This window comes from Simochromis diagramma, unplaced genomic scaffold (genome assembly GCF_900408965.1).
Source record: "Simochromis diagramma unplaced genomic scaffold, fSimDia1.1 OVJJ01000822.1, whole genome shotgun sequence".
In the NCBI taxonomy this organism is placed as follows: domain Eukaryota; kingdom Metazoa; phylum Chordata; class Actinopteri; order Cichliformes; family Cichlidae; genus Simochromis; species Simochromis diagramma.
Genome location: NW_024387520.1, coordinates 420079 through 444860, shown reverse-complemented (window position 1 = coordinate 444860; position 24782 = coordinate 420079). Strand labels below are relative to the sequence as shown.

The 24782-nt window shown below is 40.9% G+C and overlaps 1 protein-coding gene across 13 annotated transcripts in view; it reads right to left on the bottom strand.

Annotated features, from left to right (window-relative positions):
- ank1a (ankyrin 1, erythrocytic a) overlaps window positions 1-24356 on the bottom strand; it is an 88619-nt gene extending 64263 nt beyond the window's left edge. For 6 of the 13 annotated variants that reach the window (XM_040019559.1, XM_040019561.1, XM_040019569.1 and 3 more), the window contains exons 1-2: window positions 24158-24355; window positions 23396-23902 (exon numbers count right to left, since the gene is read on the bottom strand). In XM_040019559.1, the coding sequence (XP_039875493.1) occupies window positions 23396-23521 (126 nt within the window). In that variant the 5' untranslated portion in view covers window positions 23522-23902; window positions 24158-24355. Of the gene's footprint in view, window positions 1-23395; window positions 23903-24157 lie in introns of all 13 variants that reach the window. The other 7 variants (XM_040019563.1, XM_040019562.1, XM_040019564.1 and 4 more) reach the window with 3 other exon arrangements.
- Window positions 24357-24782: the final 426 nt, after the last annotated feature.

Sequence of the window (24782 nt, the reverse complement as noted above, 5' to 3'; positions counted from 1 at the left end):
TTTTGAAACTAATTTGAATAAATCATGACTGTTTTGTTTGTTTTCTGTGGCAAAGAGAATAAAAAGAGTTTTACATTCAAAACATGTAAAACTGAACATAGCAAGTAACACAACAAACAGTCGGTACTTTGGGGAGTGACTGGTTCATTTTAGTGGTAGTTTCAGCATCACAAATATCAAGTCAACTGTCATTTAAGTAATTTAAGCAGTTGTACAAGTACTGCAAGTCTGTATTTTTTTTCTTTAAAATAAAATGTACTCTGACTCACTGTATAAGGACCACAATTGTACTGCATGTACACCTCTCTTTGATTTCTCGCCTTTTACGGTGCATCACTCTTACACTCTTTCTGCAGTCTTTTTTCACATATCTATCTGCAGTATTGACACACACACACCGATGAGCTGTTGCAAAGCCGTTCATGAAGAGGGCACGTTGAGCTCCTCACTGCAGTTCTTCCCTGACTCTGTAGTCAGCACAAACGGCACGTGGCTTAAATCCACACCCATGTGAGAAACACAGGCACACTCTCATACCTTCACATTCAACTTAACAGTGCTGCAGCCACGCACGAGCCTGCACAGATTACCTGCGTGTAAATCAGCGTCCTCGTAAAGAAACGTCTAATTGCTCACATGCAGTCACACACAGCGAGCAAGCTGAATGCATCTAAAAATAGCAATCCACTGGCACCCCCACCATCATCACTATTCTATTCATCATCCCTTATCAGCAGTGTGGGGCTCAGTTGTTGGACAGTCAAACCGCTTTCATGGAGCTTTCCTAGTCTCTCCATTGGCACAGACAGTGATATCACCATACCCTCTTTTCAATTCTTGTCCTCCATCTCTTCTCTCTGATATTTCCGTCTTGTATCCCTAAGCCCCTTCCCTTTTCTTTCCCCTCATCCTCTCTTTTTCTTTCTCTGGATTCTTAGTGGGAATGACATTCACTAAAGTGCAGAAAGAAAGATGAGGGAGAACAGGAGGTGACATCCCAGAGGACAACTTTTACCTTGGATGAGTAGACCTATAGAGACAGAAGATGTCATAACTACTACTAACATAACAGATAAAAGCAGATGCATCAAAGAGATGAATAAGGGAGTCCTTTTTTTTGGAGAACCAACCCTGAGAAGAACAGCTGATTTCTGTAATGGAGTAATCTGCTTATATCAAGTGATTAATCTTTACAGTAAGTCTGAATTATCAGGAAACGCTAAAAAAAAAAAAAAAAAAAAAAAAAAAAAAAGGACTGAGATGACATTTTGGTATTGTTTGATGAACAGCTACAACTGAAAAGTGTTAGGTATACTGACACAACATGTATCAAATGCTCAGTATTGAGAAGCATTTTTCATCCACTTTCCCAGTTCCAGGTGGCGGGCAGGGGGACTGGAGGCTGTCCCATCTGTCACAGGGCGAAAGGCAGGGTACACCCCTAAAGGTCAGCAGTAACACTGAGTTACTTCTGACAATTTACCTTCAGAGTGCCTGAATTATTATAATCAATACCCAAGAACATCATCTCCTGGTCAAAATGGTTGTGCTATGATTCCCAAAACTGAACCAGATACGGACGAATGATGATGTTGTTTCATCTGAGAATAAACATGTAGTAAAAATGACTCTTACAAAGTGAGAAACATGGTTCAGATTAATGCAAAGAAAAGGTTATATGCATTTGTGTTTGTTCTTTTTCATTTGTTGTACAGTGACGTTAACACACTGCCACTTTCTGGCTGTAATATCAGCATCATAAACTCAGGGATGCTATCTAAGGTTGGGCGATTGGACGAATATATTGACTATTGATGATAGGCTTTCACTGATCATTTTCACAAGGGCAATTTATTTAATTATGTATTTATAATACATGCATTTCTATTACATGTCCAAAGACATGCAGTTAGTGGGGATAGGCTAATTGATCAATCTAAATTGTATAGGTGTGAATGCGGGAGTGAATGTGAGCACGAATGGTTGTCGGTCACTGTGTGTTGGCCCTGCGACAGACTGACAACCTGCCCAGAGTGTACCCCGCCTCTCGCCCAATGACAGCTGTCATAGGCTCCAGCGTCCCCTGCAACCCTGAAAAGGATAAGTGGAAGCGAATGTATGGATGTATTTATTTGCCCATGAGTACGTTTGCTAAAAATGTTGGGTGAAGCTCAGAGAAGCAGCCAACGGAAAAAATAATAGCGCTCTTCCAGCTGTGAGCAAATGCACCCTCCCCAGATGGCGCCCAAATGTAGCGATTCATTTGCTCAAACTCATGACAGACGGAAAGAAAGGCAGTAGCCCATGTTCAGAAAAAAAATGTATTTAAATTTAAAAAAAAAAACAACATAATGGTGGGGAGGGAATCAAAGAGAACTGTGCTTACAGGCCGATCCAGTGTTTGTCTGTCTTACACACTTGACCACACAACAAATACAAAATAAAACAAAAAGCAAGTTAAAAATCCAAATGTCTCTTCCAGCGAACATAAAAAAAATCTCAGACGTAAAGTTAGGTCTTTTGTGCAATCTCAAATAAGTAAATAAATAAGTAAATAAATAAATAAATGAATAATCCAAAAAGTAATTAATCCTGAAACAAACAAAGAAGATAAAATATTCCCTCCAAACAAAACATTTTGCAACCATGACTAGACATAGAAAAAAGACCAAGTCGATGGTCATTTGATGTCAAAATGTTTGCTCTGTACTGATTGATTTCTTTTGTCAGTTCACTACTCTGACAAGATACAAGTCCTCTGCAAAAGTGTTATCTAAAAAAAAAAAAATCCAAAAAAAATCCAATTCCACACCCAGACTTAAAAGATTATTCATCACACATTGTTCAGCTCCACAACATGTTTCACAAAATGCGGCGGGAAAAATGTTCTTCCTGGCTGACAAGCGCAAACAAAACAGAAATAACCGGAAAATGAAAAATACCTCATCGGAGTAACAGCGGGTTATAAAAAATAGTCTTTGCTTTAAAGTTATGCAGAATCGAATAGTTATAAGACTAATATATCACTTGATTTGGTGGGTTGCCTACAAAATGCAAATATGATTTCAAAATACAATTTACTTGTTACACAAGATTGATGCTTATAAAATAGAGCAATGATGATACCGCAGTTGCACCTGGAAGAAAAGAAACTGGAAAAAGGAAAAGAAAAGAAAAAAACAAGTCTGAGTCACTTTATAATAGCCAGAAATGATGCATGATGTTGGCTGCAGGTGTGAATCGGCTCCAAAAGTAGGTTAATAAACCTAATGGTGAAAAACGACGTGACAATAAACTAATTGGCTGACAGAGCTCTTTTGAAGAAGTTTATACTTCCACTAAAATGAGGCGCATCCATTTTAAGCTGTCAGATTAGCAGTCTGAAGAGTCTGAAGTTCCAGCAAACTCTGCATCTTATGAGCCTTTTTTTTTCTCTGCAGTACCGTCTTCTCAGTTTTTGGACATCATCTACGTGCAGATCCTTTGCATGGTGGCCTTGAGAAATGAAACGGGCCAATGTGGACCTCAAAGTAAAAAATGACTTCAACAAACCCGTGACGATCCTTTTTGGGGGATCAAATAGTTCATCTAAATGAATATCACCGTTTCTACAGATCCCTTTGTGTTACACCGACAGTGAACTCACAAACCCCTGTCACTCAGTATCTAAATTAACTTCCCTCTCACACTATTTGAACAAGAAAACACACATACAATAAGCTCTCTCCACTGATGCACACCTGTGGCCTGAGAAGAAAAATACATTTCTGTTCTCACAAAGCATGTTTTCCCCTTTTAAAGGAGACACATACCGACCACAAAGAAGTCCCTAACCCTCAGCAGGACCCACTGAAACAGGAAGAGAGCACTTGAGTTGGGATTTTTCGGGTAAGTGTGGCTTAAGGGGGTTGTCCACACTGAAGACGTATAAAGAGGCGCACATGGAAAGGCTGGGGTCAGTTCAAGGGCTAAAGAGAAAGAAAAGCAGCAGAGAGTAAAAAAAGATTTGAGCATCTTAGAAACTGGAGAGCTGCGAAGAAACAGGGGGAAAAGTACAAAGGAGAGGGGAGAGAGCAGTAGGTTTTTGGATGTGATGAGAGTGCACATTGTAAGTGAAGCTGTACACGATAAGAGGGGTCAAGAGGGAGAAAAACAGCGAAAAGCGAAAAGGTGATATACTGTTGGCCCTACAGAGGCGGCATGTTTTCACTGGGAAACACAATGTGTGGGAAAATACTCTGAAAAAAAATTATCATCAGTGAGAGGTGGGATACCAGGTACAAATATTTTGGATCAAAGTAAGTGAACTGGCAAATCAGCAATTAGTTCTGTAATTCAAAATGAGAAAGGAAACAGCGTGCTCTGAAACAGCTCGCGAGCTTCTGTTGGAAATATCTAAGACATGGTACGACAGAGCAACATCACAGGAGTGTCCTGCTCAGTGAAGATAATACACAGCAGTGCTAACAGATTAAAATTCACAGGAAATATCGAGATTTAAAATATCAAACTGTTCTTTTATTGCAGAGCTTTTAAACTGGGTAGAATAACAAAAGCTCCCAACACTGTGCAACAACTTTGACTGCACTCTTCTTAGCAGGCTTAAACACAATACCTTTAAATAGTGATAACCTTAGACAGGATGAAAATGTAAATAAATAGAGCGTTCAGGTTGAAGTGTCACAGTTTGGCGTTTGTGTGAATTAGTAGAGGATAATGCTGGAAGCAGCAGGTTAACATGATCAAGACAATCACAGGGAGGGAAGCTCAAAGTAAGACACACGAAGCCACTAATTATGAAGTAAAACAGGAAATAACAAGAGAACCCAAATAAAAACACTGAGGAGGCAATAATGATAATAACCTGAAAGCAAAAACCAAAATATAATGTCATAAAAACAAGAGTAATAAAAATAAGAATAATCAAATCGGTGAAGTAAAATAAAAACAAATCAACCTTAAATAGAATCAAAACTTAAAATACTAAGACATAGAAAAAAAAAACCTCGTACATTAACTAATTGAAAAATATGTGTTCTTGATCCAATTTATAAATTGAAACATCACTGTGAACATATCCAGGATGGACTTCTTTACACTAAGAGAAATCAAACCAGAACTAGACTTCTGTAGTAGCTCGTCTGGTTTACGATCCATCAGACTTCACAGACCTGTCACTGACCTCGACCTGTGCGCAAGTTTCACTAAAATCTGACCAATACCCCGGAAGAAATGGTGATTCTTATAAACTGTCTTCATCACTCCTTCAGCCAAATGAGCTAAAAATGTAGAGACTTGAGATCACTTTGAGTTCTGTGTTGGCCATGAATTAATATGATTTTGATAACACTGATCTGTATACTGTATACATACAGATTATTTGAATAAGGTGTAAATAGGAGTAGCATACTGTCAGCGCTCTGCTGGTCAAACTATGTAATGACGCCTCATAACGCACGATTTGAGCAAATGGGTACATTCACTCTGTGTTTTTGTTTTTTGCTCAGATAACTGATATTTCTTTGAATGATCAAATTATCATTGAACAAAAATTTATGAAACTTAAACCAGTTATAACAACAATAAACTGATTCATCACCAAAAACTAATACCAACTGTGATGAGTTGGTATTATTCCTTCTTACTTGCTTCAGTGCAGATAAATCTGTGGCAATCAAAACAAGCATCCTTTACTGAATTATATTAAACACTCGGCGGACACTTTATTCAAATGGCTGTTTGCACAAATACACAATCAGACAATCACATGGCAGCTACATGCATACATGGTCGACAACACCTGCTGAAGTTCAAACCAAGCACCAAAATAACAGGTGCAATTTCCGTCCATTAAGAACAAAGTGAAAGTGAAGCTAAAATTCACACAGGCTCACCAAAATTGGTCAACGATTTCGGTTTCGGTTTACAGATGGCAGCACGAGAATTTGGAGTGATCGACATGAAAGCATGGGTCAGCAAGCGTCAGACAATTGATGGTGATGATGTAAAGCTTCTTAGTAGCAACTGAACATCATTTAAATGCCGCAGCAGGCGCATGCCAATATCAACAGATTAAATAAGGAGGTCTATATATCCGTCAGCATCTCTCCGGATCATAAATGCCTGTATGCATCTGCAGAGGCAAAGGACGAAACTTACCTCTCCTCCCATTAAATCATTCATGACCCCGCAGTGCTGTGGACCACACAGTGCCAGACCTGCCTCCACTAATCTGTCTCCACTTTGACAGTAAGCGCACACACCATTAGACTCACTGTTTTAAGCTCTGCAGTGAAATACGGCTTCTTGGACAGCAATTACAAATGCTCATCCAAGCAGGTAGATTTTCAGAAAACTCTCAGGCCGTCAGTGTTTATTTGTGTCTTCCTGCTCCGGCTCCATACACCTGTATCCTCCGCTCACCTCCCTGGCAGTATCCCTCTATAAAATGTCTAAATCTGCTCCTTGCTCTGATAGTCTCTTTCACTGCCTGGCACATCCCTCACTATCAATCAGTCACACATGTCCATATTCATGAGGTCTGCAGAACATCTAGAAGGGCACACAGGGTACCAATCCATGGATGTTCCCTTAAATACCGTCCTTCTATTTCTGTTAGGTTGTCCTTTCCTGACCATCTCCTAAGAGCAAATGAACCTTCAAACCCCTGCTGTCCTTAACTAGCTGCTCAAAGACATTTTTTAATTCTGTATTTAAAACAAGAAACAACCCAGAGGAGAACCTTTACTTACAAAAAGCCATCACCACTCTGTCCTAAATAATATACTGTGGTTATTTATAGGATGCACCCAAGTTGTATATGCAGAAAAGATGAAGCCACGGGTTGAGTTGCATAGAAATAGCGATGATTTACTAACAGTGAGGCAACTTTTGCACCATATGACAAATAAGTCACATCATTTAGATCATATACTGTCAAAATATCCACTGGTTTAAAGTCATTTATACGTATTAGAATCAGTCATCATTCCATTTAAAAAGTTTTACAGAATAACTCACTAAATATTCCATTTTGCTGAGGTTTTGGGGAAATTATATGAATTTTTAACTTCTTTACCCTTCCATCTTCCTGTCTATCAAGCCCATGACTGAACGAGTGCAGAAATCTTTAATGAATAATTGATGACTCTGCGTAACAGTATTGCAGAACAGCGTTGAATTGCTGCACTGGATCAGAGGGAGAGGCGGGTGTGAACACAGCTTGTGTGTGTACTGCACGCTCTGCTGGTATCTGGGGCAATGTGTGACACCGTGTGTGTCGGATAAAGATGGAGTCCTCCAGGCATCCTACGCAACACAACACAACGCAATCGCAAGGAAGGAAGTGCGAGTCCTTCACACTTCCTGTCCTCTCGCCGCATTTCGAAGATGATCTCTGACCCGGCTGAGAGCGAGTGACTGCATCACGCTGTGCTGTCAGACTGCTTTAGATCCCGACCAAGTCATAGTGAAGCTGAATGTAAACGAGCTCTGACCTCGCTCTGACCAGCAGAGGGAGCTAAGACCAGCTCATGCCCGCTATTAATCCATCCTCAAGGAATGAAATACGTCAATCCTGATAATCCAAATCACACACGCGCATTAGATGCAGTTTCTTCAGGCAATCAAGGACAAACATCTGGATGGCTCGCCAGACTTATAGCGCCGCATCTCAGTTGTGACACCACATTCATTTCAGCACACATCTCCCTCCAACTTCTATTGTTCTCAGACTCATCCATGCAGCACCATCTGAAAATGCAACTAAGAATATTTCTCATTAATCTTACTACAGATGTCTAAATTGCTGTGCTGAGCCGTATCTTTGGTGGCAGCGCATATATTCATCCTTACTTGCAGCCATACAGTCGGTTATTGTTGCACCCACATCAGTTCTGGTGTATGCAGGTAAAGAAGCTGAATTTGGTTGACAGTTTTAATCTTCCAGTGGTTCAATACGCTTCAGTTTTACAATAAATAACTTTGCTGTGGACAATATATATTTTCATCAGGTTTACTAAAGTTTAGAAAAACAAAACTTAAAACAGATAAATATGACACCGGTGCTGTCAGCTCACAACAAACAAACAAACAAAAAAACCCAAACCCTGCCTAACATTACAGAGTTATTTGGGATTAAAACAGTTTAAGCCACACAGAAAGGATTTTCACTCAGCAGAACTGCTTGCTGCACACCGAGGAGATTTTCACACTCACGCATACACCTCTGCTAAGTAGTGAGGTATTCTGAGCACATTACACAACAGCAGGGCTGAAGTTCAAGGATGTTACAAGCGTGTAAAAAAACTAGCATGCGAATCCCGAAAATAAGCACACAGAGGAAATGCTGAATCTAGTTCATATTTGGACATTTGGTTCAAATAAGTGAAAGTAAACACTTAAAGCTCAAGTTGAGAATTTAACTGGTTTAGCCCAGCTGCATGCTGTGAGGTTTACTATATCGTGCAGTCTGGCACATTAATATTCAGCTCGATGTGACGCATGAGATAAAACAGGAATCCTGTTAAATATAAATAAGTTATCGAGATAGAAAAGGTTTGAAGAATACTGAGAAAAATGAAAGATCGAAAAAAGGGTGATGGGGGAAATGGAGCAGTGAAAACAAGGGAGTAAGTGTTGCAATAGATTCAGTTTCATCGACTCAGCAAAATGCAGAACCGACTGGGATGAAGTGACGGTGCGGGATGTGGGGCAGGAAAACTGGTGAATGATGGGAGAACAGCAAGTCTGTGAGGGAAGTTTTTTATGATAACCTTCAGCTTCCTGAGCGAGGACAAACACAAGAGATGAAGGATAACATGAGAGGGACATGGATGCATTTTGCATTTTAAACTGAAAGTTTAAAAAATTTCACAGTCAATAAATAAAAATAATAAATGCTGAGTCTCATTTAAAGTACTAAACACTACCTACACAAAAACCAAACTAAAGTGACGTCAGATATCTGGTTTATTCAACCAGCTGGCTTAGCCTCAGTAATATCAGCGATCATCCTATTTTTTTTTTTACACCATGCCAAATTTACCACTAATAACTCTATTTGGGAATCACAAATACTCTGATGTAGAACTTATTTTGGCATTTATTGTAGATTCAAACCTTTGATTAAAGAGAACAATTGATGTGTTTTGTGACAAGCTGGTAGTAACACTGGCACTAAGTAACCTTTGGTTCTTAGCCAAGCTGTCTGCTATGTGCAGACACAACACCAGTTTATCCCCTTGAGTTAGGTGGGGGTTTTTTAATGCTTGAATGATTCATAGGAGAGTCTTAATTGGTTTAACAAATGAACAAAAAAAACCATTCCCCTGAATGCCCTTTGAGGGACGTTCGGAAAGCCTGGAGAATTATTGTTCAGTACGGCTTCGACAGATCACAAGAAAGTCTGGCTTCTTGGAACGGTATTGGCTCAAGACTTTTGCACAGTACTGTCTCTGTATGTATCTGTCTGTTGAAGATGGGGTTTTGCATTATGTAAGTGAGTGCATGTTTGAGCAACTCTAAGTAAATATGTATCTGTGTAAGTGAATGCATGTTTGCATATATAAATTATACGCATGTACGCAGGTATGAATGCACATGTGGGACAGGTTGTTTGAAAGGAACGACTCCGTAAATGACTGTTGTCATTTACTAATAGAGAGGAAGACGTAGACCTATACAAGTTTATAGCTCTTCCCTTTCAAGTATAAAATTTGATTACATATACAATATCACCTTTTCCCCTAACAAATATGAATTACATTTTGTTCTTTTAAATATTCTGAATAAACTTTATATATTAGGTTTATAGTAGAAGACTGAACTGTACAGCTGGCTCATTCGATTAAGTCATGAAATTGTCTTAGATTCATTTTGTCCATCAGCTTATGAGTGAATCATTTGATCTCTGAGGAGAACTGCTCCCATGGAAAGGCAGCTCTACACACACAGTTTTTATATTGTTTATCTAAAGCTCACGAGTTAAAGCGCTTACAGCAGTAACACCAGACTTTGTATACCCATCTTAACCATTACAAACATTTACCAAAGATGTCAGTCATATGTGTTCAGGAGATACAGACATGAGCTCCATGAGCTTTTTATTCCATGACTATCTGCCACACGCTCTACACTTGGAAAGAATATACAACATGCTCACTCTCATACTTTCTCAAGCCTTTTACCAATATGTAGCAATTAAAGGTCTGTGCCTAAGGAAGTGCTGAGGCCAAATTCAAAGTGCTCTATACTCTGACAAACATTTTCTCCATTACCACCACACTAACTGTCCTGCACTGCTTAAGGCTACACTATATTCTGCCTTAGTTAAGACTCTGTAAGGGAGGAAAGGATGAAAAGAATAGTGGCTGCAGAAGTGAGGCAGTCTATGAGTAGACTAAAAAAGGAGCGGAAAAGGAGATGGGGACACGATGAATGTAGCGTCGTCTGTATCTAACTCCAGCCATCAATAAAAATTAGCAAGAGTTCTTTATGGATCTGTCAGGCTCTTTGCATGCCGGTGAACAAACCAGATTTTCAGTGCTGCATGCAGTTGTAATGGCACTCTAATATGGATGTGTGGCTGAGAGCATGTAATGTTACTGTGCAGGCAACATTTAGAGGACTGCGTTTCTGTGTTTCTGACAGACATAATTAGATCCGTCACTGGGCCAGCTGTTGCCGTTCAGCAGGGTCAGGATCATGCACACACACACACACACACACACACACACACACACCCAGAGTAGCAGAGCGATCAAGAGAAGGCAGATCAAACTATCACTGAGAGCAGAAGTTTAGCTTTACTTTCCTTTTAAGGACTTTATTCACAAATAGCTTGAAAAGGATTCTTGAAAAAGACTCTTATGGATACGGGCATTTTTAAAATCATGATTTATTAAGAAGAAGTGAGCTGTAGAAGTGGGAATCCAGAAATTATCTGAGGAACACAAAGTGAATGAGATATCATCTTTTCTATCATGATTAGAAAGTCTCTACATTAACACTAGGTGGCGACGTCCAACTCCATTACAGAGCAGCCGGCACTGTGCTGACTAAGGGCTGGCTGACAGTAGATTGTGTGTGTGTGTGTGTGTGTGTGTGTGTGTGTGTGTGTGTGTGTGTGTGTGTGTGTGTGTGTGTGTGTGTGTGTGTGTGTGTGTCTCGAGTCTACAAACATGTGTGCTTACATGTGATCAAGTACGAGGTGCTGCTGACCTTGTAAGGATGCTGCACACATGCAGATTCTCCTTCACCCTGAGCTGATACCAGTACAGTGTCCAAGGACTCACCGCCCTCCTCCTCAGCCCAAGCCGTAATTAACACAGTGTACTTTTGAGGATGGGTTAAAGGCAGCTTAAACAATATAACATATAAGATCTAAAGTTTTACAAATGTGTGTTGTGGGAGTCGATTATTCCCCGTCTACACACACCACACTTCCGTTTTCCTGCTGACAGAAAACACCAGGCTGTCGTTACAGTAAAAGTGACTCCATCCCTCCCTCCTTCTTCTCACTGTTGCTCACTTAATCTCCCTCGCTTCACTCTCTCTCTCTTTCTCTTAATGTGGATCTATAGAGTTTAGCGCAATCTCAGAAACTGAGAGAGAAGAGGGAGCTGTTAGGAATCGAATCCATGATCTTGCAGTGTTGCAAAATGCTGCAAGCAACTGTGGCAGAGAGCGGGGAAGAGGGTAGGGGTAGTGGTCTGCACTAAAAGGGGGGAAACGGTAATGGGATGGATGGAGGAATTTACTCTAGCAGGGACGAAGAAGAGAAAGGGGGTGGACACCTTGCTCTGCATTTACTCAAGAAAAATCTCTGGGGTCAGCCAATTAGAGGCCGGGTGACACCGCTATCCTCCCAGCTAGCCTGTAAATCCTGCGCCACAAGACAACCCACGTGCCTCTGTTCAGTGAACACATGGCCTCATAAAGAGACGCACGAGCAAGAAAACAATTAAACACATAGACATAAAAATTTTTTATTTTTTTTTAAATCAATTCTAAGTAAATAATGAAATCACAGAAATATGGCCAAATATGAATTCAAGTCAACATTTAATAGGATCACTACCATAGCTGCCCAAACCTGCCACAGTACTATGGATGACTGTATGTAGTCCTTCAAGTATCTTGGTGTCCACATCTCCTCAGACCTGACATGGGCTGCCCACATTCAGGTCCAGACCAAAAAGGCTAGGCAGCGCCTGTATCACCTACGACAACTGAGGAAGTTCAGGGTCTCTCCAAAGATCCTCAGGATTTTCTATACAGGCGCTGTGGAGAGCATCCTCACACAGAACATGACATCGTGGTTTGGGAACAGCTGTGTGAAGGACCAAAAAGCTCTCCAGAGAGTGATCCGTACAGCAGAACGCTGCTGCAGGATTGCTCTCCCCCCGCTTCAGGACACCTACACCAGGAGATGCCGGACTAGAGCAGCGCAGATACTGAAGGACCCGTCCCATCCTGGCAACAAACTGTTCCAACTTCTGTAATCTGGTAGAAGGTTCCGCATCTTCCGGGCAAGGACAGAGAGACTCAAGAGGAGCTTCTATCCCCAAGCCATCCGGGCCCTAAACACACACACCCGCCCTCTCACATCATCTATAATTGACTGAGACAGGACTCTTCCAGACACTAAACCAAGGAACAATGTACATTTCAAATTCCTTTAATTTTAAATATGTTTATATTGTCTATCCTGTAAAATAGTCAGATGTCTATTCATATTAATGTACAGAATTCACCTGCTTGCTGCTACTACTGCACATTCACCCAATGTATATACTATCTATATATATACATATATACATACATACATACAGTTCTTCCTCTACCCCCCCCCATTTTTGCACATGTCGAGGAGCGTGTCAGGCTACATTTCACTGTGTGTTATACTTGTATAACTATGCATGTGACAAATAAAGAACCTTGAACCTTGAATATGACTGTGACGTGTGTTTACATGAAAATAGTGCATTTGAAAACTAGACAATGACAAGCAAAAGTTATTTTAAGAATATTTTGCACATTTATAGGAAAATAATAAAATAATATCACATTTTTACTACTAATCAGACTCTTCACTAAAGTCATTGCTAAAGTAGACTTGGCAGCTATGACTGTTTTTCTTGGGAATGATCACACAAGCTTGCACTCTTCTGTTTCAAGTTTGCGTCATTCACCTTGAACTGCTCATGCTTGAAGGGGTTGAGCACAGGTGTCGGTGTACAGACATTTTTCAGTCTCTCAGGAAATGATGCCGGGCGTAAACCACTCCATATGTGTTTTACTTGTGGTCATTGTCTTGTTGAATATAAACCTTCACAGCTGTCTGACATACCTACCTCTTCACAAAAAGATCGTCAATAAGGAATTATGTATATTTTTCCTTCTGTCCTCACTAGTCTCCTGACCCCGTTGCAGAAAAGCATCCCCACAACGCGATGCTGCCACTGCTGTGCTTGGAGGCAGGGATCGTATTGATGAAGTGATGTTTGGTGCCAGGTTTCCTCAACACACAGATGTCTGCAGGCTCCCAGCAGCGTGTCATGTGCCATTTTGTTAGCGATAGCGTCCTTTTATCCACTCTACGTGCCCTGATGATTCTATAAGGGTCTCCCATCTCCACAAAGGGTATGCGCAGTCATACCTTGGTTTTGGTTTCCTGTCTTGCCTGATTTATCAGTTTGGCTGGGCAGCAATAGAAAGACTGATGGTTCCTATTTATCTCTTATTTGCAAATAACAGAGGACTACCTTTCAATACAATCCTGTCTTCAATCAACAATCAACTGTGACTGTGAGAGATTTCTTTCTTTCTTAACTATGTGCATTAAAATCATTTAGTTACAGGTGTCTGTAAGTTACAGAAGTATCATAAAGACCATTAATAAAAATAGGATTATGATTATATGAGGATTATTTTCAATGAATATATCTAAAAACATCAAGAAGGTATTTTAGTTTTTTCTGTTTTAAAATAAGTTTAGGGGGGGGGTTTAAAATGACTGAATGCAGTGTGGATATATATCTCTAATTGGATACATTTGTTTGTGTTTGCCAGCATTTTGATATGTAAATGTTGGAGGTTTCTGCACCATTTCACACCATTAACATGTGTTGTACTGACACCGTAACTCTACTGTGAGTGGCGATGATTAGAGCTAGTGCTTACCAAAGAAATATTCCCTTAGAGAAAAATGCATAAATATTTCATCACAAACGTTAACTTAGTTCTTTTAGAGTTTTTAATCACATGAAATAATCTTCCCTAGTAGATTGAAATGCTTAAGTGGAAGTGTAAACATCTGTTTACAATGCTTAAATGTAAACAGATGTTTTCAATTTTTTATCATCCAAGGATGATTGTGTTATAAACCAAAAAAACTCCAGGGTGTTAAATTGACCTTATGTTAGAATTTATTAAAAAAAAAATTGTTTCTTTGGTAGCTCCGATCAATATTTTACAGGCTTGTAAATTACCCAGAGTAATCACTGTACTCGAATGGAAGTAAAAATATTTGCTGTTTCGAAGGTCAAAAATATTCTTATTCTCAAACTTTTACCAGTCAGTTTATGAATATCAGGAAAATGTGGGCTATAATAATAAGAGCTTTTAATACCATTTTTGGATACAAGAAACGTGGTGCTAAATCCAAAATGGAGTTTGCTTTGCGATCCAAATGCTCGTGTCTGATCAAACAAAAACACTTCCCTTTCAGTGTAAAACTGTGGCGCTAGCGTTTTAGCATCAACACATTTGTACCTTGTACACAAGTGTGAGACTGATTAGTGAATAGAAATAACACCATGGCCAAATGGATCGTCTGTGCTTTAACACTGAGTTTTTGAGTATTTGAAGAAGTTTCTTTTCTTTCGGTACTCTCTGGTTTCTTTAGGTTTTGTTTGCCTGTAGTTTTATTTACTGATAGGTTATACTTGAGTCCTAGTTACTGTTTCCATGTGTGGAGATTTTTAGTGCTTTGTGTGTTTCCCTCTGTGTCTTCCTCCTGTGTCTTTCTGCTTAATTTACGTTACTCACGAGTCTGTGTTTCCTTATTTACTTCCTCTTTTAGTTTGAAGTTATTTGTTTCTTGCATTCCCCTTTATTTCCCATCTTGTCTCCTTGTAATGGATTGCAGTCACCTGTGTGATTACCCTCATCTGTGTCTCATTCCCCTGGATAGTTCCACTTCCCTGATTACCCCTTGTGTATAAATAGTCCCGTCTTTCCTCTCAGTCTCGTCACAGAGTCCGTTTCCCCCTCCTCTGTGTTTTCCTGCATTACTCCAGCATTTCTGAGAATTTACCTTTGTTTTTTTGACTATTACATCAGCCAAATAAACAACTTGCTTTCTGTTCATCCCATCATCCCTCCTGAGTGTCTGCATTTGTCTCTCACTCTACATATGAGATCATCCATATAAACATAAGAATTATAAAAGAACTGTTACAGACTCAGCAAAGAAAAAAGTACAGATGCTGCATGCCTAAGTAAGTCTGAATGAAGGTTATTATGGCTGTGCCGTGTGTCACGTTTTGCTCTCAGATTGATCAGTGTCCATTCTCCTGGAGAGGAGAGCAAAACTGTGCATGCTGGGTGGGGTGAGAATTAAAGAGCAACAAATCAAAGTGACACCACTTTCCCTCCAGGGGATTCAGATGAAGAGGGTTACGAATGGCTAAGCTTTTAATAACAGGTCCATGATGCTACAACGCCGCAATGACACACGAGGATCAGATGACTCAAGAAATCTGCACTCCACTCAGTAAGATTTGTCATAAGGGAGCATACGGCGATACTCTGAGACACCAGCCAAGGCCTGGTCTTGTACCATCTTCATATCTAACTCCAAAAGAACACTTACTAAAAGAAAACCTTGAGCCCTTGTTGGGCTTTTTTACCATACTACATTTTATACCACCTGCAGGTTTAATCCAGTCAGAAAATTCAGAACCCAAAATTCAGAACTCAATCTTCTCCTGCTCATCTTATTAAATGAACCAGACATTCTCTATTGTCCGCACTCAGAGAACGGGAACAGAGAATTATAGCTGGGAAGCTATGCCGCTGTAATGACCTAGTGTACCTCTGTGTTTTGAATTGAATTATTTCTCTTCCCTCCGGTCGACAGAAAAAAACAAGAATCATCATATCAATTGGGTAAATAAGACACCAGCCATCCAATCCAGAGGAAAAAGGTGCAGAGTCACCCTGGGGTCACCCACAGTCCTCTGATATTTCACTCCTTTTTTGCTTTCACTATCCTTTTCTCCGGCTCTAACCCTTGGCTATATTCCTTCAGTTTTATCACTCATCTTCACACCAAACATTCACAAACAGTCAGACACATATGGTGCTTCCCACACACGCAAAGCAATTTGACATGTTTACCATAAACAGACAAACACACATCTTTTAGCTAAAGTCTAAAAACTGCATGCTTACAATGACAATCTAAGATGCTGATGCTAACGCTGTATGATGTTTACAACATTGGCCATGTTAGTTTGGTATTAAAGCATGCTAGCACTGCTAACAAGAGTAAGTTGCATACTTAACTGAAGTTTACACCAAAATAAATTCCATCAGTATATATATTCTTAAATAAAAACTATAAACATCAGATTGCCACTAGAGAAAAAGTCAGTAATTACTGTCCTCATGTGAACATGAACTGCAAACTTCATTTACAAAACAGATGAAGTTGCATTAAACTGCATTAAATTAAATTACACATGGCTAGTTTTGTAAAACTCAAACATGCAGGACGAATAAAATCTTTTTCTACTCGACAAAGTAAAACAAATCAATATTGTAAATGATAGGCTGCACATTGCAGAGGCTCTCATACATCTCACTGTATGAGATGCTGCAGAGTCTGAGGATATAAAGGCAGGAATCCGAGTACCTGGACATGAAACCGCACTAAGCTCCCTATCCCACCCCCTGTCCTTTCCTCTCTCCTCTCCCTCATCAGCAAGAAGGAGCTTAAAGGGAAAGAGCCTGGGTTGGGTAGCGGGCACTGAAAGCTTTCCCTTTTCCACAACAAGCTGTCCAGCAATGACTATCACATTCCTCTCCGAGGGTATCACCTCATTCTTTCTCTCTCTCTCTTTCTCACTCTCTCTCTTATTTGGGAATGATGAGGATCCATTTCAATAACCCCGATCTCTCAATTCCTGTTTCAGGCAGTTACGTAACGGCTGCACTATCAGAATAACAATTGAGAGAAGAGATTAGCGCAATCGGCCAAGGAGAGTGATAGAGAGAAGATGGAGGGGGGGGGGGCTGAGAGGAAAATCTAAGGAAGCCCCTCTCAATATGACACATCACTTCATGTGCAGAGGGAGCATAAGCACACAGAGATGCTGCTGCTCGTAATTTTGGAGGTTTACACACACCTCTGTTGGAGACAAATGCTTTTCTGAAAGCACTGCAATCCTACGTGTCAGCTCAGCTTCATTTACAATCATCAGCCAGGCAACACACCAATAAATGGTCTCTGCCTCCCAGGCTTATGGTGATTATCAAAAACATGCATCAAGCTTTTGTTTCTTACAGCAGGTGCAGATGATTGTGTCATCCTTTTTTTTTTTTACCCAAATGAAAGAATGAATCACGGCAGTGAGGTTGAAGCTGGCAACACTGTGAGAAATCTTGATCCCTCATCAACAATTTAAAAATATCCACGGGCTTTGGAGTTTGAGGGAAGCCGAACTCCTGCAGGGATGAGTGCCTGCTGGATGCTTGATGCTATTTTACTCGTGTTCACTCAATTATTTTTTTCTATTTTAACAAAGAATGGATGCCATCTTTTTTGTGTAGGGGAGCTTTCCTCTCTAATGAACCTGAAAGAGTGTGCTTGGGTATTTGCTTTAAGAGTCACTTAGTCTCTGCTAGGTCATAAATAAATTTCATCACGTTAAAGGGGGAGAAAGGGGGAAGCAGAAGGCATTACTTGGTGAATTGGCATCACGTGCCCCATTCCTGCTTTAATTAAAGGAAAGTAGGTTGCGGCTCCTGGCCACCCTGCCCCAGCAGTACTTGCTGTATAGCTGAGAGCTGGACTCAGTCAGGCTCATTCCAAGGCTCCATCAACATGACTGAGTGCCTCAGACTCGGCCTGCTGAGTCATCTGTCTGAGGGGTTCCACAGGGTCACCCGGGCCACGCACGCACGCACGCACACACACACGCACGCACACACACACACACACACACACATTATACTGGATTAACACACATACAGACATGCCTGAAATTTGAGTTTCATGGTCTAATACAATGATACCATAAAGCAGTTCCCTGTCGCGACCGGTTGGGTATGACACGAGGAAGAAAGGACATAAGACTCGCTATTGAAGAGAGCCAGAGATTAATAAAAACTAATGATTAAATGCAGATTATAGGTATGTAAACACATGGTGAGTGAAAAAGGTGAGTGAAGAAGACACACTCAGTGCATCATGGGAATCTTCCAGCCTTTTACACGTATTGCAGTGTTATTATTGCAACTAAGGAAGGATTAAGGGTCACCTGATCCAGCCGTAACTTTCAGCTTTGCCAAAAAGGAAGGTTTTAAACCTAATCTTGAAGTATTTAGACTCCAAACTGGGAACTGGTTTCACAGAAGAGGGGCTTGAAGGCTGAAGGCTCTCCCTCCCATTCTGTTTTGGAATAAAACCAGCAGAGAAGAGCTCTATTGGGGTAGTACTAGGTGGTCTTTAAGATAAGAATGGGCCTGATTATTCAAGATCTTATATCTGAGGAGTAGGATTTTAAATTATTTTCTGGATTTAAAATATTGGAGTATTTTTTAAACTGCTCATCTCCTTAGCCTTCTCAAACACTGGGCTAAAATGGCTTGTTGATTAGAGAGGTCAGAGGAGGATGGCCATACTAATTGCAGGTGGAAGAAAAGTGACAGAATTACATCTACAGGAAAACACAACAAAAGTTTACAAAGTGCCTTGCAGAAATTAGTCAATAAATAACAGTTTTTGTTTGTGACTGTCAGGTAGGAAAAAAGATACAAAGTTTAAGATTTTAAAGTGGACCATTTGGGATACGTTCCCCAATAGGTGTACCAGGCTATGACAGTCACACAATCAGGTTCTTTTACTCTGGCTGCAAACTTTGATTTTCTAGCTTCAAACATCTGACATGAAAGCAATAAGTCGTCTGCTTCAGAATAAGTACATTTCGGTTTATCACAATAACTTCACTTTGATCACAGCAGCTGTGGTAAAGGCACACAGGGATGATCAGCAAACAGGTGCTAGACCTGGTACTGATGGGTTTAGTTGCTTCTGCAGCACCTCTGCCTCTGCACGTCTGCCACACATAAACCTCATCAAGGGCTCTGCTTTCTCTTGAGGTGGGGAGGGTAAGAGATTTTGGAGGGCAGACAGAGACAGGGCTGGAATGCTGATCTACTGCTGCCTTTTCTGTTTTACACAAAAATTGTAGCATGAACATGGGGCACCGAGGTAGCACTTTCAACACTGCAGTACTCCCAGGCAGCCATATCAGCTGCACAAGTGCTGCATTTTGAAGAACTCTACGCTGCAGAATTTTAGCCCTAGGACTGCCGATGAGCTGCTACAATAGAAATCTGCAACCAAGACAGTGTTAGACTATATACATGACAAAAAAGCCATACATTTTGACCACACCTTTTTACCCATGTCTGAGCAGCAGCACTACAAGGTAAACGGATGATGGGTCAATCCTCAGCTCCTCTGGACTATGAGAGCTATAAAAGCCATATGTGAACACCGGTGATGTTGCTGGTGGGGCGAGTGTTTGTTCTTGTTTTATGTCAGAAATAAATACAACTTGGGGTTTTGAACTGTTGGTTTAAACAAAGACATCTGATAGCCAGCGCATACTCTTGGCACCTTACTTGATCTATAAATGTCCAGTTAAGCAATGATAGCTTAGATATTTCTCTGATTTATAGAGATTTACAATCAGTGATGTGATAAACAGTTACTCGCAGTAAATGTTGATTCAGACATTAAGAAGCTGACTTCTGTTGTAATTTTTCTTTCCGTTCCTGGTATGCAAAGGTAAATTTTGAAGTTTTGATTTGACTTCTATGACAATAAACTAAATAAGTGAAGTGACTCATAATAACACATAATAACTAACAGTGCTTAAAAGCAACGAGGAACAAGGAAAATGGATTTCAATGCACAGGGTTACAGCTCTAAAAATCATCCTGAATGGATCCAGTGGGTACATTAACCATTTGAGAATTAATAAGTGATCCCATAACGTCGAAAATTACTAAGTAAATCAACAAATTATCAGAAAGAGTCCAACTTCAATTCGCTTAGTTGATCTTTTTGTTAGGAAACTACAATTACAGTAGATGTTACATTTTTAATCTTCTCATAAATGCAAGAATACTTTATGATAATTATTATCAAAAGTGTAATATCAAAACTGATTCAATCTTTGAGCACTTAAGACTGTTTTTGATCAGGATGCTGTTAAAGCAGAGATACTAAAATGAAAAGATAAAAACAAAAATTGCATTTACAGGAAAAAGCTTTTACTCATCTGCTACTACAATTAAGCTGAAAATATATTTTCCATGCAAGGGAAAATAAGGCTAATAACTATAAATGAATAAATAAAAGGACGTTTTATCTTTAATACCCATTTAGATATACACTAAATTTCCAGTGTTTTTTTCCAGTGAACTTGGAGCAGTCCTTAAACTCTAGAAAAGTAAACAGCCCACGCTAAATGCACCGTCTGGTGTCCAAGCAATGCAACAAACCCCTATTTCATACTTCAGGGCCACTGTCACCAGTTCAGCCACTTCACATTAAAGCAGGTATAAATGTAGATACAAACGCACACATTGAATGAGGTGAAAAGAGGTGCTGACTGGGACAATGGGGCTTTGTTCACATCCTGACAATGCTCATTTTTCAAGAGGAGCAAACTCATCAATAAAAGTAATTTGAGGACAACATTATAAACTGCTCAGCAACTGACCAGTTCTGCATAATGCCACTACACTGAGAAGCCAGTTAAAAATGCACTTTCACCCTTTAATGATGAGGACAGATCATTGTGTCCTCACTGGGACACGGTGGGAGCAATCATTAAGGTCAACGTACGTCAAACCACCCAAAACATCTAAAAATTGAACCAACACGGAAGATAAATATAACAGTTAGCAAATCAAGTTATGTTTTTAAAGACAAATAAATAAATGTTGCTAAAAACTGATGCAATTATACTCAGTAGACTCAAAATGTACCCAAAGAGCAGTGAACACTGCCTCCCTTTCAGAGCTTTGTACTCCGTCTATTAAAGTAAAAATACCCAAAAAACAAGAAATGATCCTTTACACCATAAACTGAATCACTCCTTAATCAAAGAAGCTAAGAGTGATTTTTCATACAAACAAATGTTTGATTAAATTGCCCCCAAACTCTTGCTTAAAGGCAGCCGGAAAAATATGATGATCATTCATGAGTGTTAAATGTTCAGAAATAAAAAATGCAGTCCTGCCACAAAGAGTTGACCTTCTGTACAAAGCAAGGATAGAAGCACTCCTGAGCCACCAAAAAAAAGAACAGGTGTTGGCTGTTTTCTTTGTTAGCTACAAAGTGGGATAAGGAATAACACTCACTGTATTACAGAGTGCAGAAACTGAAGAGGTAGCTACACGCATCAGAAAGGAAACAAAGGAAGATGAAGGGAGAAGAGAATTTCCCCAGTGTTAACATCTGTTCCAGAAACCAGGAATGCTATAAGCCGGTGTTTAAAAAAGGAAGATTGAGAGGGGAGGTGGAAAGGAGTGAGGAAGCTTATTTGAAAGACTTAAGCTGCATGGTTACGTAAGTGATATGGGATCCTCTGGAACTACACTCTTTCAGTCAAAGTTATTCTGCATTAGCACCGTCAGACATCTCGTCCATGTTTCGTCCAACGGTTAGAGCTGCAGGCTCTCTCTTCTTAAACCTCCTTCCAGACATGCATACGCTGCACTCACTCACACACATACACATACTAGACATGCACAAAGGCATCTGTGCACTGGCATTCACCCTCTGGTTGTAATGTCCGTGTGTAGCTATTAAGTACGAAGGCTGTGTAAATATACACATGTAGCCCTGTGTTGTATCGGGTCTTGATGAGTTAAACAGGTGAAGAATGTGATGAAACTTTAACTCCAGAGTCATTCCTTTGCATCAGTCACTGCAGGCTACGCGGTGCCGTGTGTGTCTGTGCAACGAGTCTGACTCTCCAACAAAAACAGTTAAATAGCGAGCCCCTGCTGACAGAAAACCACCCAGGTGTATCTGAGTCATACCACCTTCCATTCACCTAAAGCTCTCTCTGTTTTCCTCTGTGTCTTTTTCTCAAATACACCTAATAACCTTGTCACCCTACCTGTATAGAACACACAAAAAAAAGAAAGAAAAATCGGATCCGTATATCAGCCTTACAGTCCTGTCTTCCTTCTGTGGGAGAGTGGAAGCTGTACTGTGTTCCTGTCTCTACTGCATCAGCATCAGATTGGTTTACAGCCAGCCTGGCACAGAGCTGGCTCACAGGGCGGCTGGACTCTGTTACCGAGGACCAATTTGCCATCAATACACAATCTGCGGATGACTCATTTGCATTAATGAGTTTGAGCAAAAGGCGACAAGCAACCAGAGGCATAAAGTAGACTGGATGATATTTCTCTGCAGTCGGTGACTGGCGGAGCAAAGATTTATTGTTTACAACGAACCTTGCCAGCTCTGCCTGGTACTTCTCAGTCAGAAGCCTGCAAGTACTGCTCTGCAGTAATTACAGTGCCACACAGAGAAAATAATGGACAGAAAACAAGAACATGCTTTTGGAAAAACAGGCAGGTTATGGTCCTCATGGAAGATCAGCACTTTAGTCAGATTTTTGCTCACTAATACCTTACTGCAGTGTAAAAAAAAAACAAAGAAAAAAAGAAGAGACGGAGCACAAGACAGAAATGTGAAGAGGGACTGTCACACAGTGAGAGATAGAGTACTACTCTGCCTTATCAGACGGCTCAGACAGGACAGTCAATAAAGCAGGTATAAAGCAGTCCAGAGGAGTAGGAAAGCATGCAGTGTGTTATACCGTTTCCCCGTGTCTGTATGCACAGGACATACATGTGTGCAGGGAGACTGTGTACACACAGTAGAAACACGCTCATCACCAGGTTTCCATGTGTGCCCCAGCACCCCTGACCATAGCATGACAGAAGAACAAGAAGAAGTGAGGGGGGCGTCTCAACCTTCCTGCCCCCTTCTCCAGGCTACACCTCCCTTCCTCACGCCAACCCCATCGCCCCACCCCACCCCTGACTACCCCACCTGTGAATATCCCAGTACCTTGCGCTTTTTATCCCGTGACCGACTCCTCTTTTTGGCCCTCTCCTCCTCCTTCTCTTTGCGCTCCTGCTCTGCTAGAGCTTCTAAATCCTTGTTCTTACGAAGATGTTTGGCCGCTTGTGCCATGGCGTTGGTAGTCGGGGTCTCGGTGGCGTTGGCGTTGGCGTGTCCAGATCTTACAGCAGTGGTTTGCGGGTCGACGGCACTGGCACTTTACCTGGCGTGGGCCAACACTAGCGCTGCCGCTGTGTGCTCCTCTATGGCCCTGCAAAGTGTGCGAGCGTGCTCACCCTCTGCCTCCTCCTCCTCTTCAGCAGTGCAGTCACACACACACAAACACACCGGCAGTCCTCATCCGTCTGCTGTGGGATGCTACTGCAGCGCAGCTCTCTTTCGCTCTCCCTCCCTCTCTCTCTCTCCCTCCTGCTTTGATGCTTGCACTCTCCTGCTCTCTCACTTCTTCCGTTCAATTCCTCTGCTCTCCTCCTTTCTGGTCTCCATTCGTTTCTGTGGAGAAGAAAAGGATAACAGCAAACAAACAGGTTTTCCTTCTTTTTCAGTTGTTTTCCTTCCCTACATCTCTCTTCTGTTCACTGCTTTAATGTATTGTGAAACTGCTTCGACCCACCCACCCTGACACACACACACACACACACACACACTAACATGCGCGCGTCAACAAAGATTAAAAAGGGATGAACTGACAGTCAGTTAAGAAATAGCTTGAGCCGCTTTAAATCAAAGTCAGCTCTTCCTCCTCACATTGCATTGATTTCGTTTCCTTTTCCAGCATTTAATTTCTCAGTATCTCCTGGTCCTGCTGCGTATCCATCTGTGTAGGATCACCAGGTTGCACAGCGAACCCGTCGTCCCCACAGCCAATCACACCATCACTCATAAACATACACACAGTCCACGAAACCAGAGAAAGGAAAAGAAAAAACAAAAAAACTAAAACATGCATGAGGGAAAAGCTGCCTCTTACTTGTTTACCTCTCTCTCTCTCTCCCTCTCTCTCTCTCTCTCTCTCTCTCTCTCTGCTCCCTCCTCCCTCTCCACTGTTCAGGCGCTGCAGCAGACAGAATTGGTACCCAAGCAAGGATGTTGGTGCAGTATGCTTTTGTATATAAGAATGATGCTGGGAGCATTAAATGTCTAAATTCCCCATCATTGCTTGACTGGCTATTGTGAGTTCCTGATTCCCTCTCCTTGAATCTCCTCTCACAGTTTTGCATACAATAAAAGACAAAGGGCACTATATTTACTGTAGTAAAAACAGCTTCTCATGTACACTGTGAGAGCGAGCATGGAGCTGGCACCTGTTTACTGATATTGCTCTCTCCCTCTTCCTCTCTTGGTTTCTCCTCTCCCTCTCTCTCTCCCCCTC